This window comes from Chinchilla lanigera, unplaced genomic scaffold (genome assembly GCF_000276665.1).
Source record: "Chinchilla lanigera isolate Chin_1 unplaced genomic scaffold, ChiLan1.0 scaffold00003, whole genome shotgun sequence".
In the NCBI taxonomy this organism is placed as follows: domain Eukaryota; kingdom Metazoa; phylum Chordata; class Mammalia; order Rodentia; family Chinchillidae; genus Chinchilla; species Chinchilla lanigera.
In genome coordinates this window covers 44,379,413-44,392,414 of record NW_004955404.1, presented here as the reverse complement: position 1 = coordinate 44,392,414, position 13,002 = coordinate 44,379,413, and the positions used below count along the sequence as shown (strand labels likewise).

General features: G+C 34.7%; 1 protein-coding gene across 4 annotated transcripts in view; it reads left to right on the top strand.

Annotated features, from left to right (window-relative positions):
• Tdrd3 (tudor domain containing 3) overlaps positions 1-13,002 on the top strand; it is a 128,800-nt gene that overhangs the window by 65,544 nt on the left and 50,254 nt on the right. For all 4 annotated transcript variants that reach the window (XM_005374207.2, XM_005374206.2, XM_005374205.2 and 1 more), the window contains 2 exons: positions 2,245-2,316; positions 4,901-5,050. In XM_005374207.2, coding sequence (XP_005374264.1) covers positions 2,245-2,316; positions 4,901-5,050 — 222 coding nt within the window. The remainder of the gene's footprint in view (positions 1-2,244; positions 2,317-4,900; positions 5,051-13,002) is intronic.

Sequence of the window (13,002 nt, the reverse complement as noted above, 5' to 3'; positions counted from 1 at the left end):
GGTGTTTGGCCCTTTATCAAAGATAAGGTGGCTGAGTGTGGTTGGAGTTGTCTCTGCATCTTCTAATCTGTTCCATTGATCCTTGAGGTTATTTTGCTAGTATCATGCTGTTTTTATCATAGTAGCTTTGTAGTATAATTTGAAGTCAGGGATTGTGATGCCCTCCTACCTTGCCTTTGTTGCCCAGAATTGTGTTTGCTACTCTAGGTCTCTTCTGGTTCCAACTGAATTTTAGGGTTGTTTTCTTTTCTTTTTTCTTTTTTTTTTCTTTTGGTTTTTTACCAGTACTGGGAATCAAACTCATGACCTTGCACTTGCCAGGCAGGCGCTGTGCCACTGAACTAAATCCCCAGCCCCTAGGGTTGTTTTCTTTAATTCTGTGGCATATGCTATTAGTATTTTGGTCAGGATTGCATTAAATCTGTGTAACAGTTTTGGGAGTATGGCCAGTTTCACTATATCATTTCTTCCTATCCAAGAACAAGGGCTATCTTTCCATTTTGTGATATCCTCTTTTTCAGAGTACTGTAGGTTTCAATGTAAAGGTCTTTTACTTCCTTCATTTGATTGATTCCTAAGTATTTCATGTTTTGATTGCTATTTTGAAAGGTGTGGTTTCCCTAATTTCTCAGTGAGTTTGTTGTTTGTGTACAGGAATGCTATTGATTTGAGTGTTGACTTTGTATTCAGCTACATGACTGAATTTGGTTATTAAATCTAGAAGTCTTTTGATGGAATTTTTGGGCTCTGCTGTATAGAGTATCGTGCCATTCGCAAATAATGATAATTTAGCTTCTTTTCCTGTCTTTATTTCTTTTAATTCTTTCTCTTGCCTAATTGCTCTGGCTAATGTTTCCAAATCTATATTGAATAAGAGTGGTGATAGTGGAATCCTTGTCTTATTCCTGATTTTAGAGTGAAAGCTTTCAGTTTTTGACCATCAGGTAGGATGTTGGCTGTTGGTGTGTCATAGATTCCTTGGAGCTGCTTGATGGAGCCAACCCGCAGCTGTTCTGAGTTCTGACTTCTGTTGGTCCCTTTCCACAATAATACCAGCGAATGGCCCTCTCCTGGGGGATTGTCTGAAACTGAGTAACTCACTATACTGCAGTGCACAGCATCCACTACTCTGTTCCACTGGTGCGTTTCTCCCTGGAGGCTTTTGGGGTTGTCAGTAGTCACCAAGCTTCTGCAGGTTTGAGGTGCCCTTCCCATGGTGCAAGCTGGGGTGGGAGAAGGTACGCTTGTCACCTCCCTCTTCTGTGTTGTGGTCCTGCCCTTCACTGGCCCCGTAGGCTCTAATTCTCGCTTTAGATTCTTGCTGGGTCTCAGGGACCCCCTTCCCTCCTCTTCTTTACATTGCTGTATTCCAGCATCTGGATTTGACGTAGTGGAGAGGCTTTTTCTCTGCTGCTCGCCATTCTGCCGTCTTCCCAAAAGTCTGTAATGAAAATTATTAAAAATGAAGAAAAAGTTAAAAATAGGTAGTGCTTAACAGGTGTGTTAAGATTAATGTTAATACTTCAACTCATAAAGATGAGGTTCAATAGATAACAGAAAGGAGTCCTGCTGAAGGTTCTTTATGGCATTTTGAAAGAACTTTAAAAGCTGAGAAATTGCTTTTGCTAGGAGAATATTTTCTTTGTTTCCAGAATACATTTTTGTTTTTCTAATTCTGTTTGAGAAAAAAGAAACCTGAAATTAGTCGAGTTCAGAAGCTTATTTTTATTCAACAATTCAGTATTTGAAATATGACTTAAGACATTAAGAAAAATCTGAGTGAAATGCCATTTTAGGAATTGTAACAATATTATCTCTTGAAATAATTAGAAATCACCTTTCTGAATATGTTGTTTGCTAATAATTTGAAGTTTCAAAGCTTCTCTTTGAAGATGATTTCAAGATATTTATGTTTTAAAGTGAAATTCTGGTTGCCAAAGTTTGTTATCTTAGAATTTGCTACTTTGTTGCTAAGGAGGAAGACTTTCTCCTTGGGAGCAAAGGTTGATAAACATTTCTCAACATTGTATGTAAATGTGTTATTGTGAGGGGAGCTTGGGAAAAGTTACTGAAAGGAGGAGTAAAGTATTTTGTGTAGTGTAGTTTGAAGTAATTTCAAGAATGCCTTTTTTATGTTGCTTATAATAATCTACTGAAAGTAATAAATTCCTGGTGTTTTATAAATGTTGTAAATATATTTTTTGTTTATCTTTTCTGTTTTATGATGGGTATCTTTTCTTATAGAGCTTGTCAAAACACAGTAGAAGCAACATTGGAACTGAAGGTGGACCACCTCCTTTTGTGCCTTTTGGACAGGTAATGATGTTCTTTTTAGCAGCTGAATTTCAATAAGGAAAAGTGTTGGTTATTTACTTAAGCTGTGCTTAGTTTTCTGCTGACCTGTTTGTTCAGAAGTCATGGAATTATATGGAAATAGTCAAGTCCAAGGAATTAAATAATTTTGCTGTTCATCCAAAGATTAAAACAATTATGAACCATAGCTGAAGAGCAAGTCACAATTCATTAAAATAGGATAAGGAAAAGGCTGTGGTTTTAAGTTGTTTTTAATGGGAAATTTGAAAGCAAGAAGTTAAACGTAGCCGATAATGTCTTCCTAAGACTGTTCTGCTGCCGCAACCTGAGTACCCACCTCAGTCAGGTACTTAATTTGATTTCCAGTTAATATTTTCCTTTTTAATAGTGGGAGCCCTGCTTCTTACACATAAACTACAAATTTTTTGTCTACTTATTTTTCAACCTCCCCTTGCTGCAAAATGCTGTTTTGAGGTAGTTCCTCAGCTGGCCAGATCTTGTATTATCCTCATTATGCTTAGCATCAGATTGCATTTGCAGCACTGTCTTCCAGCCCTTCTCTGATTTATCCCTGAGAAGTCTGGGAATAATCCCTGTGGCTGCCTGTTTTTCTACTCATGTGACCACCAAAATTTATCTTTCTGAAATAATTCCTGTGAAATAATCTCTGAAAAAAAATAGCAGCCATAAAATTTACTATTGATAGTCTGCTTTGTATTCCCTAAATTTTTAATTTTCTTTAAAAGTGCTGGCTGAGAGTGAGGGTAAGTTGGGAATATAAAGGTAGGTAGCAGAAATCTAAATTTTGATAGCAAGTTTTATATTTTAAAAAATTTGGTATAAAAAAGATCTTCTTATCAGAGGATAAATGGGTTAGATCAGTTTACTGGAATCCTCTTCAGAAACTTCTTTATAAGATCTAGTCAAGATTAAATTAGATGAGGCCGGGGATATAGCTCAGTGGCACAAGTGCCTGCCTGGCAAGCACAAGGTCCTGAGTTCGATTCCTGGTACCGAAAAAAAAGGATTAAATTAGATGGCACTTGTGTGCTTTTTTCTTAACTTGTAGACTAAGGCTTAATGTACAGGTACAGAAATAAATCCTCTTTTGCAACCCAGAACTCATTATTCAGTATGAGTTTTGATAATTATAAGAAAGAATATTACTGCCAGGCACCATGGTACAAACCTGTGATCCTGGGACTCCTGAGGCTTAGACAAGAGGAACGAAGCCTGAACTCTAGTGAGGCTCTGCCTCAGAAAACAAAGCACAAGCGAAACGTTATGATAACCTAAAACAGATGAAAGGGATGGAAGCTTTTAATAACTATTTTAAAAAGATTACATTAGAGTCATTCTTGCATCATGGCTATTTGGAAGTATTTTATAAATACATTTAGTTTTATTCTGTCTTTTGGAATAAGAGATAGTAAGGATAAAAGGAACTGTGAATTCGTATGGTGCCGCTCATGTGGCTCATATGCTCCCAGTTCTATAAAAACCCACAGAATGCAAAGTGCAGATATTCTAATAAATTTTGTTTGAAGATAAGAAATGACATAGTTGTGAGAATTTACTATCAAATGTTTGTGTGATAAATATATTTTTTCATAAATTACTTAACATATGAAAGTGACCGTTTTCCAGAAAGACTTATTATCTAATTATTTTCAAGAATTTGAAGTGTATTTTATAACTTCTGGGAGGTTAGGAAGTATAATAAAAGTTATAGTTTCAATAGTATTATAAAGTTCATTTTGAAAAATTCTTATGCAGCATATTGCAGTGTTATACATGGCTTAAAATGATAAATGTTGCCTCCTGTTCATATCAATAGGGTATTTATAGCTAAAAATATAATATATGTATATATAGATATATTTGTTTGGCAAGGTCTTTTCCTTCTCTGTTTACTAGTGGGCTGGATAAAAGTTCATTTTACAGGATTTTATTGGTAGAATTGAAATGCAGACTAGAATTCAGGGCTTATTTTTAGGTATTGATGCTTGTCTTAATTACTTTATGAGACTAAAAATGTAAAACAATACACACAAAAAACTTCAAAGTGCAACTTGGCCAGAGTTTATGGCTTTAGCTTTAGGTTTATAAATCCAGAAATACCTTTTTATATGTTCAAGTAACTTTACTGTTCAACTCACATATGGATATTGTGACATAATGCAGAAATTGACCTTTTAATTACAAACCTTTTTCTTCTTATGCATTAGACAGTTTGAAATTATATTTACCTATTTGTGTTCATTGGATGTTTGAAATCTAGAATTAAGTCAAATTATTACCATAAAATGAAATTTAGATCTCTTTGTCCAATATATGTCTTAAATATGTACTCTGGTTTAGATGACAGCATTTTTGCCTAGCTTTTTTCACTTCAATTACAGTATTTGCCACATTTATTTGAAAGTTACTTTAACCAGTTTTCTTATTGTAAATCTGTGGGATGGAATTGCATTTTACTGGACTCCTAGCTATTTTAAGTGCTGCAAACATCTCTGTTGAAGAAGTTTAATTTCTAATGAAAATTGATCTGTTGGAAATCCTGAATTATTTTTATTTAATTTACCAGAAGTGTATAACTCATGTTCAAGTAGATAGCAGAGAACTTGATCGAAGAAAGACGTTACAAGTTACGATGCCTGTCAAACCTACAAATGATAATGATGAATTTGAAAAGCAAAGGACTGCTGCTATTGCAGAAGTTGCAAAGAGCAAAGAAGTAAGAAATTGTCTTAAGTTTCTGTTGTGTCTTATTATGTTCTGCTTAGATTATTTCTGCTCATTATTTTTTTTTTCACTAATTCAGTAAGATAACTAATTCAGTAAACTTTTGACATTATTTTTTTTCTATATTGTGTGAGTGGGAACAATGCCCTGCTACCTTAAGGGTCTTAATTTTACATATTTTATTTATATGCTCTTTTTCCAAATCTCTTTAGCAATTTCAGTAAATTTTTATTATAGGACAGGGTTTCCTGAGATTAGTTGGGCCGATATCACTATCTCAGAACAATTTTTCCCTGTAGTAGCACCTGCTGAGGAATAGCAACTACTGAGGAATGAGTAAAAATCAAAGGATAAATCAGTAGACCAGAGTGAAAAGTTTTGTCATTTTTTTTTATAGTAAAAAGTAATTTTAATCTTCAAAATATATATATATCCTCCATCTTACCGTATTTTTAGCCAGAAGTTCTCTTTCACTGTTTTGAGTTCCTTGGTCTTTGAGAATAGATGTCTTCTTTAGTTACTGATTTTTTTAGACTTTGATAAGAAATTTTAGTTAATAAATTAGATGCTTAGACTTTTCTTAACCTTTGAGATGAAAAATTTTCCTTCACTTAAAACCTATAAAGAAGTTTAAACTACTTTTTTTTTTTTGGCTTAATTTCAAAGTTTAAATTGAAGGCTTCCTGGAGTTTGGTTGTTCTTCCTGCATTTTCTTTCCACTGTCATTCTGGAGCAGGGACCAAAAGCACAAATTGTGAAATCAGACAGGATGATTATCCTGTTGACCATCTTGAACCAATTTCTTAGTATTTTATACCAATTTTTACTCACCCATGGTATTTGGGGACAATAAAGGCACCTATGATTGCAGTGTGAATTAAAATTGATAATACCTGACATAGATCATATCATTCCTTTGTTGAAACTCTTAATAAACTTGTTATTTTTCATTACATCTTCTATTCTAAGGTACCTTTTTAAGAATTAACATTTCTTAAATTAATGCTTTACATAGTTTACATAAAATATATTTATTTTTCAAAAAGTATTGAAATTGTGGCGTTTCAGAGCACACGTATATGAATATCCTTTAATGACTGTGGGAAACTTGTTCTTTTTATTTACATGTACCTCAAACTTTCTTCCCAAGGATTTTGTTTCATATAGTTAAAACTGTGTCTTTTTTTATAGTTAACATATTAAAATGTGCTTCATTTTAAAAGTAATACTTCGTATTTTCTTTACAAATATGTTACAACTAAAGACTTATAGTTATATTTTATATGACTATAGTATTGTATTTTTATATTTTAAAGAGAAAAGCACAAAAACAAAATAACAAAAACAAAGACAAAAAATACATGAAAACTATAAAAATGATGCGAATTTCAAAATAAGATGATAGGAAATCAACGATGCTTGTTGTATTACTTATTGTTATCTTCAAAGTAGTTGCTCAGATTACCAGATATATTTATACAAATTGATCAATTAAACATTAACTGTTCCTTTCAATAAACCAGTAGAAATTCTTAGTACAATTATCTTAGCTATCGTGTGTATATATATATATATATATGTGTGTTTATATATTTCCTTCCTTTCTTTCTTTGTTTTCTTCTTTCCCTCATCCCAGTTGTTCTTTTCTTTTGAGCAGTTTCTTTCTCTTTCATAATATCCGTTGTACCTTTCATTTTTATTTACTCTTTCAGGTTGTTACACTAGGGAGACAATATGGTGTTTACACATGCGGGTTTGATTTATTTCACTTATGAGTATGGTCTCTAGTTGCATCTCTTTAACTATAAAATCCTCGAGTTTATCTTTTTTTTTATAGCTGAGTAATACTCCATTGTATAAAAATACCACATTTTTCTTAGCCACTCCTCAGTTATTGGGCATTTGGGTTGTTTCCAAGATTTTATTATGACAAATTTTACTGCTATAAACATGGATGCACATATATCGCTGTTTTTAAAATCCTGGGAAAATACCCACAAGAGGAATGGCTGGATTAAGTGGGACCTCTAATCCTAATATTTTGAGGAATCTCCAGATTGATTTCCAAGCCTACTGCTTGTCTTTGTTGCCCAAGATTGCCTTTGCTATTCTAGGTCTCTTCTGGGTCCAGATGAATTTTGGGAGTATTTTTTCTACTTCAATAAGGTATGCTAGTGATATTTTTATCAGGATTGCATTAAATCTCTATAACAATTTGGGAAGAGTTTCTTTTTCCCCATAGTTCCTCCAGCATTTGTTGTTGGTTGATTTCTTGATGGTAGCCATTCTTACTGGGATGAGAGGAAATCTCAGTGTTGTTTTAATTTGCATCTCTTGAACAACCAATGATGTGAACATTTTTTCAAGAATTTATTTGCCATTTGTATTTCTTCATCTGAGAAGTGTGTATTCATCTCAGATGCCATTTTTGGATTGGGTCTTTGAATTTAGGGGGTCTGAGTTTTTTCAGTTCTTTATATACTCTAGATAGAAGTCCTTTATCTGAGGGACAGTTCACTAAAAATGTTTTCCCACTCTGTGTGTTGTCTTTTCAGTCTATTGGTTATTTCTTTTGAAGAGCAAAAGCTTTTTAATAGGATGAGATCCCAGTTGATTCTTTGAAGTGTTTACCGTGTAGTTTGGGTTTTGTTCATGAAGACTATGCCTACCCCTGTATCTTCAAGATTTCGATCTACTTTCTTTTCCAGTAGATTTAGTGTTTCTGCCTTAATATTTAAATCTTTGATCTATTTTGACGGTTGTTTAGTGCTTGGTGATAGACATGGGTCTAGTTTTAGTGTTTGGCATATAGAGAGCCAGTTTTTAGAGCACCATTTATTAAAGAGGCTGTCTTTCTTCCAGTGAACATATTTGGCCCCTTTGTCAAAGATAAGGTGGCTGAGTGTGTTTGTAGTTGTGTCTACATCTTCTCATCTGTTCCACTGGTCTTGAGGTTTATATTTTTGGCAGTACTGTGCTGATTTTATCACAGTAGCTTTGTAGTATTTGAAGTCAGGGATTGTGATGCCTCCTGACTTGTCTTTGTTGCCCCAAATTGCCTTTGCTATTCTAGGTCTCTTCTGGTTCCAAATGAATTTTAAGAGTATTTTTTCTACTTCTATGAGGTATGCTAATGATATTTTTATCAGGGTTGCATTAAATCTGTATAATAATTTGGGAAGTATGGCCATTTTCACTATGTTGTTTCTTCCTATCCATGAGCAAGGGATATCTTTCCATTTCTGATATCCTCTTCAGTGTCTTTTTTCAGAGTATTGTAATTTTCAATATATAAATCTTTTACGTCCTTTGTTTGATTGATTCCTAAGTATTTCATTTTTTGGATGCTGTTGTGAAGAGTGTGAGTTCCCTAATTTCTCTCTAAGTAAGTTTGTTGTTTGTGTACAAGGATGCTATTGATTTTTGAGTATTGACTATCCAGCCATGCAAGTGAATTTGGTTATTAACTCTAGGGATCTTTCGGTGGAGTTTTTGGGGTCTTTGTATAGAGTATCATGCCATCTGCAAATTACAATAACTTAGCTTCTTTTTTCCTAACATTATTCCTTTTTATTTCTCTCTGTTGTCTAATTTCTCTGGCTAATGTTTCTAGAACTGTATTGAAGAGGAGTGGTGATAGTGGACATCCTATCTTGTTCTTGATTTTAGAGTGAAAGCTTTCAGTTTTTGTCCATTTAGTATGATGTTGCCTGTTGGTTTGTCACAGATGGCTTTTATCAGATTGAGATAAAGACCATCTATTCCAATTTTCCATAGGATTTTTACATGAATGAGTCCTGGACTTTGTCAAAAGCTTCTATTGAGATGATCATGTGATTTTTGTCTCTGGCTCTGTTGATATGGTGTATTACATTTATTGAGTCGCATATGTTGAATCATCTCTGCATTCCTGTGATAAGTCCTACCTGGTCATGCTGTATAATCTTGATGATTTGTTGAATTCTGTTTGCTAGTATGTCATTGAGGATTTTTACATCTGTGTTTATTAGGGAGATTGGACTGTAGTTCTCTTTTTTGGTTATATCTTTCTCTGGCTTTGGTATCAGAATAATACTTGTCTCTGGGAAAGAGTTAGGGAGTATTGCTTCCTTTTCAGTTTCATTAGAGTGTGAAGAGTATTGTCATTAGATCTTCTCTAGCTTTCTTGTAGAATTCAGCAGTGAATCCATCAAGACATGAGCTTTTTTTTGTTGGTAAGTTTTTAATTACATTTTCAATTTCATTAAGTGATATTGGGTTATTCAGAATTTTTATATCTTCTTGATTAAGCTTTGGTAATTCATATGTATCTTGGAATCTGTCCTTTTCTTCTGTGTTTTCTATCCTATGAGAGTAAAGATTTTCTGAGTAGGTATTGATGATCTTCTGAAAATTAAAGTATGATCACCCAAATTTTGGGAAACTAGAGGACACAGGAGGAAGAGAATAAATTAGAATACAAAGGAGCAGTCAGAAAGGGCAGAGACAATGTTTACTCACTTGAAAGTTTAAATTCAAGTAGTTGAGGAAGAGAGAAAGTGAATCTATAGAAGAGAATGAAAAAAGGTAAGAAACCTAAACGTTGAAAAAAGAGAAAGAGAACAAAAATGAACTGAAGAAAAAAAAAAAAAGAAAAAGCAGATGAGGGAGAGGGGAGAAAAATTGAAAAAGAAAAAATAAAAACCCCAAATACAAAAATAACTACCAAACACAAAATAAAACAAGATGACATCCAGTCAGACAGGAGAGGGAGATCCAGTCAGACAAAAAAGGGAGAATGGAAGTAGTAAAATACCTCTGGTACATACAGTTCTGTGATAGTGTCCATTTTTAATCCCAGAAATGTGTTGGGTATGGAGCTGATCTTGGCCTTGATTTGTGGGGCCTTGGGACTGGACTTCTGCTGCTGGCATTCTCCAGAGTTCAAACGCTGGCTCCTCGCTGCTATGTCAGACACTTCCATGATGCTGGTCTTGCCAGTTACTCTGCCCTCCAAGGGCATGTGTGTGACCGTGCACGAGGGACCTGGCTGTTGTCCTGGGTCTCAGGTCTTGGGGTTCCTGTCAGTCTGCTCGACAAAGGCCTATGTCCTTATACTCTGAAAGACCCCACCGTCCCTGAGACAGTGGAGGAAGCTCAGAGCATGGACTCACACTCTGCGCACAGGCCCCGCTGTCCCACAGAGAGAATGGAGAAGGCACAGACTCACTGTGTTTGCAGGCCCCACCATCCCACAGAGAGAATGAGAATTATAGTTTAAGAACATTTGAATTAATGTTAAGAACATTTGAAACACTTAAAACTACTCAGTTTATATATGAGAGAATTGGTAGAGTCTCAAAACTAGCAAACAAACTTGGGTCTTTCCCCTGGTTACACAGTGAGAATGCTGGATTTCTATATGTAATGTAGTAAAAGAGCTGTGTCATAAATACTATAAACATACAACATACATAGACTGCATGTTGCAGTTTTAAATGTAGCATTCTGATTAAGCCTCAAGATAGTGAAAATTAAGTCAAGATTCAAAGGAATTAGCTACAATAAGAGAAGTAGCTACATGATTATTTAAGGTAGAGGTCTGGGGAGAAGGAAGAGCCTTCGCAAAGACTAACTCAGCACATAATGTTCAAGTAACAGTACAGTGGCCCATGGAAGCAGAGAGAGCAAAGGGACAAGAAGAAAGTGAAGAGACATAGTAGAGTTCATCTTACATAGTGCCCTGCAAGCATTCTGGCCTCTACTGAGAGAGAAGTGGAGAATTTTTGCCATCTTTGAGTGTAGTAGTAGCATCAGCCTGCCTGCTTTTTTAAAGGTGAATCCTGGCTACTCCACTCAGACTGAGTTGTAAAGAAGGAAAATGAAATTAGATAAATTAGGAGATCGTTAAAGTAACCCATTATGAAAAAAAAAAAAAAAGATGGTAATTTGGGCAAAGAAAGAAGGTGTGTAGGCAATTCACGAAGTTCTCAATTTCTGAAATTCTGAAAATACAGCCATCAGGGTTTTTGAAAGATTGAATACAGAGCATGAGAGAAAATGAGATGTCACGAATGAGTGGGAGGTTTTACCTTGAAAAATTGTCAGGTTAGACCCGCTTTTACTGAAATGGGAGAGATTGGAGTGGCGTATATATAAAGGGAGATTGATCTGATGTTTCATTGTGAGCATATGAATATTGAGGTAGGGGCCTGTTAGACATGCATATAGTAATGTGTAATAGGCAGTGAAATGAAAGAGTGTAGTTGGAAACAGCTTAGGAAGAGATGCATGCAGTTAAGAGTTGTAGGCGTATAGATGGTATTTAAAGTCATCAGGCCAAATTAGGTCACCAAAGAATGAGTGTTGATAGAGACTAGGGTAAGGAATGAACTCCACCTTAGAGGCTGGATTTAAAAAGTTAAATTAGCTAAGGTCTGATCGATAATATATGTTACAAACAAGACAGTGGAGGAATTATATCATGGAGAAGGGAGTAAAAAGCTTATAAAGGGAAACTGAAATGTCTTGCGATGAGGTGAGGACTGACAATGTAGAATCAGGGAGGTTATTCATTCCTTCAGCACTCTTGATAGGATGAAAAGCTGTACAAGTTCCTTAATGATTATTTCCATTTTTTTTCTTTAGAGTAAGCAAGGTTAAAAGTGATAGTAGGGGAGGAGGTGTTGGTGAATTGAGAAGTCAGAATGTGTAAAATAGTGGTCAACAAGTGTGAGAGGATGAATGAATTAAAGAAATACAAGTGTGATCAAAATATATGGTGAATACTTAAATTGTTAAAAAATATTACAGTAAAAGACACATTGCCATTAATCCCCTTCAGAATATTCCCCCTTAACTTTGAACACATTTATGCCATCATTGCTGCCATTTTCTGAAGGACTTCTGGAAGTCTTCTTTCATTATTCGTGTTTTAATGAAGTATGATAAAGTGAATTATTGTGTCAAGTGCTCTCCAGCCAAAAGGCAGGCTTATAAAAACATTACTGTGTTTTCATTCACTTTATTCACCAGATCTGACACTGTACAACTTCTGACTCTTCCCCAAAATCAAAATGACCATGAAAAGTAAATATTTTTAATTGATTCAGGACATTTAATTGATTCAGGACCATGACAGTGTAACAAAGACACTCATGAAAGAGAACTTCTAGAACAGCCTTAGAAAGTGGTAAGAACAATCGGATAAGAGTGCCAACCAAGAGGGAGTATTAGCATTGGCAATATATATTTTACTGTAATGAATTTTTCAAAAATTTCAACATTCACTGTAGTTTTTGATCATACCCTATATAGTAAGATTGCTAGACAATATTAAGAGCTCACTTGAGTTTCACAGTCATGGTGATGTCAGGATGCCTAATTCACATATCATGAAAAATAAGATGTGGTTACTTTATTTGTAATGTTTAAGTTGTGATGGTTCTTGGTACTTATATGTTTTGTAACCACTGTTTTAAAACAGGAATAGCAATTCTGAAAATTCCATTGATCCTGTTTCTGAATTTATAGAATAGAAAATAATAAGCATGGGACTGTTGTGTTGGTTCCAAAAGTTAAATCACTTTTGGAATTAGGGAATATAACTCCAGAAATGTATTTAATTTGGAACAGGTCAGGCTTCTAACTTTTCAGATAAGTTCTAGTATATTATCCAGAATGTAATTTCTGTCGGTTATTGAGGACCTTATGCCACTTACTGAGGTAATTATTTCCTGTTGATGATACCATCTGATCCTCTCAAGGTTGGTTTTCTCTTACCTTTTTTAATGGTGAAAACCTGAAGCTCGATGGAAGGTGAAAGTTAAGTGATTTGCCTGAGCATGGGAGCTAGTAAGTAGCTCAGCAAGGTTAGTACGAGCTAGCTAGTTTGAAGCTTATCTACATAACTGCTGGATTGTCAGCCATCTAAAAAACTTTGGGTCATTTTAGTATAAGCCAACA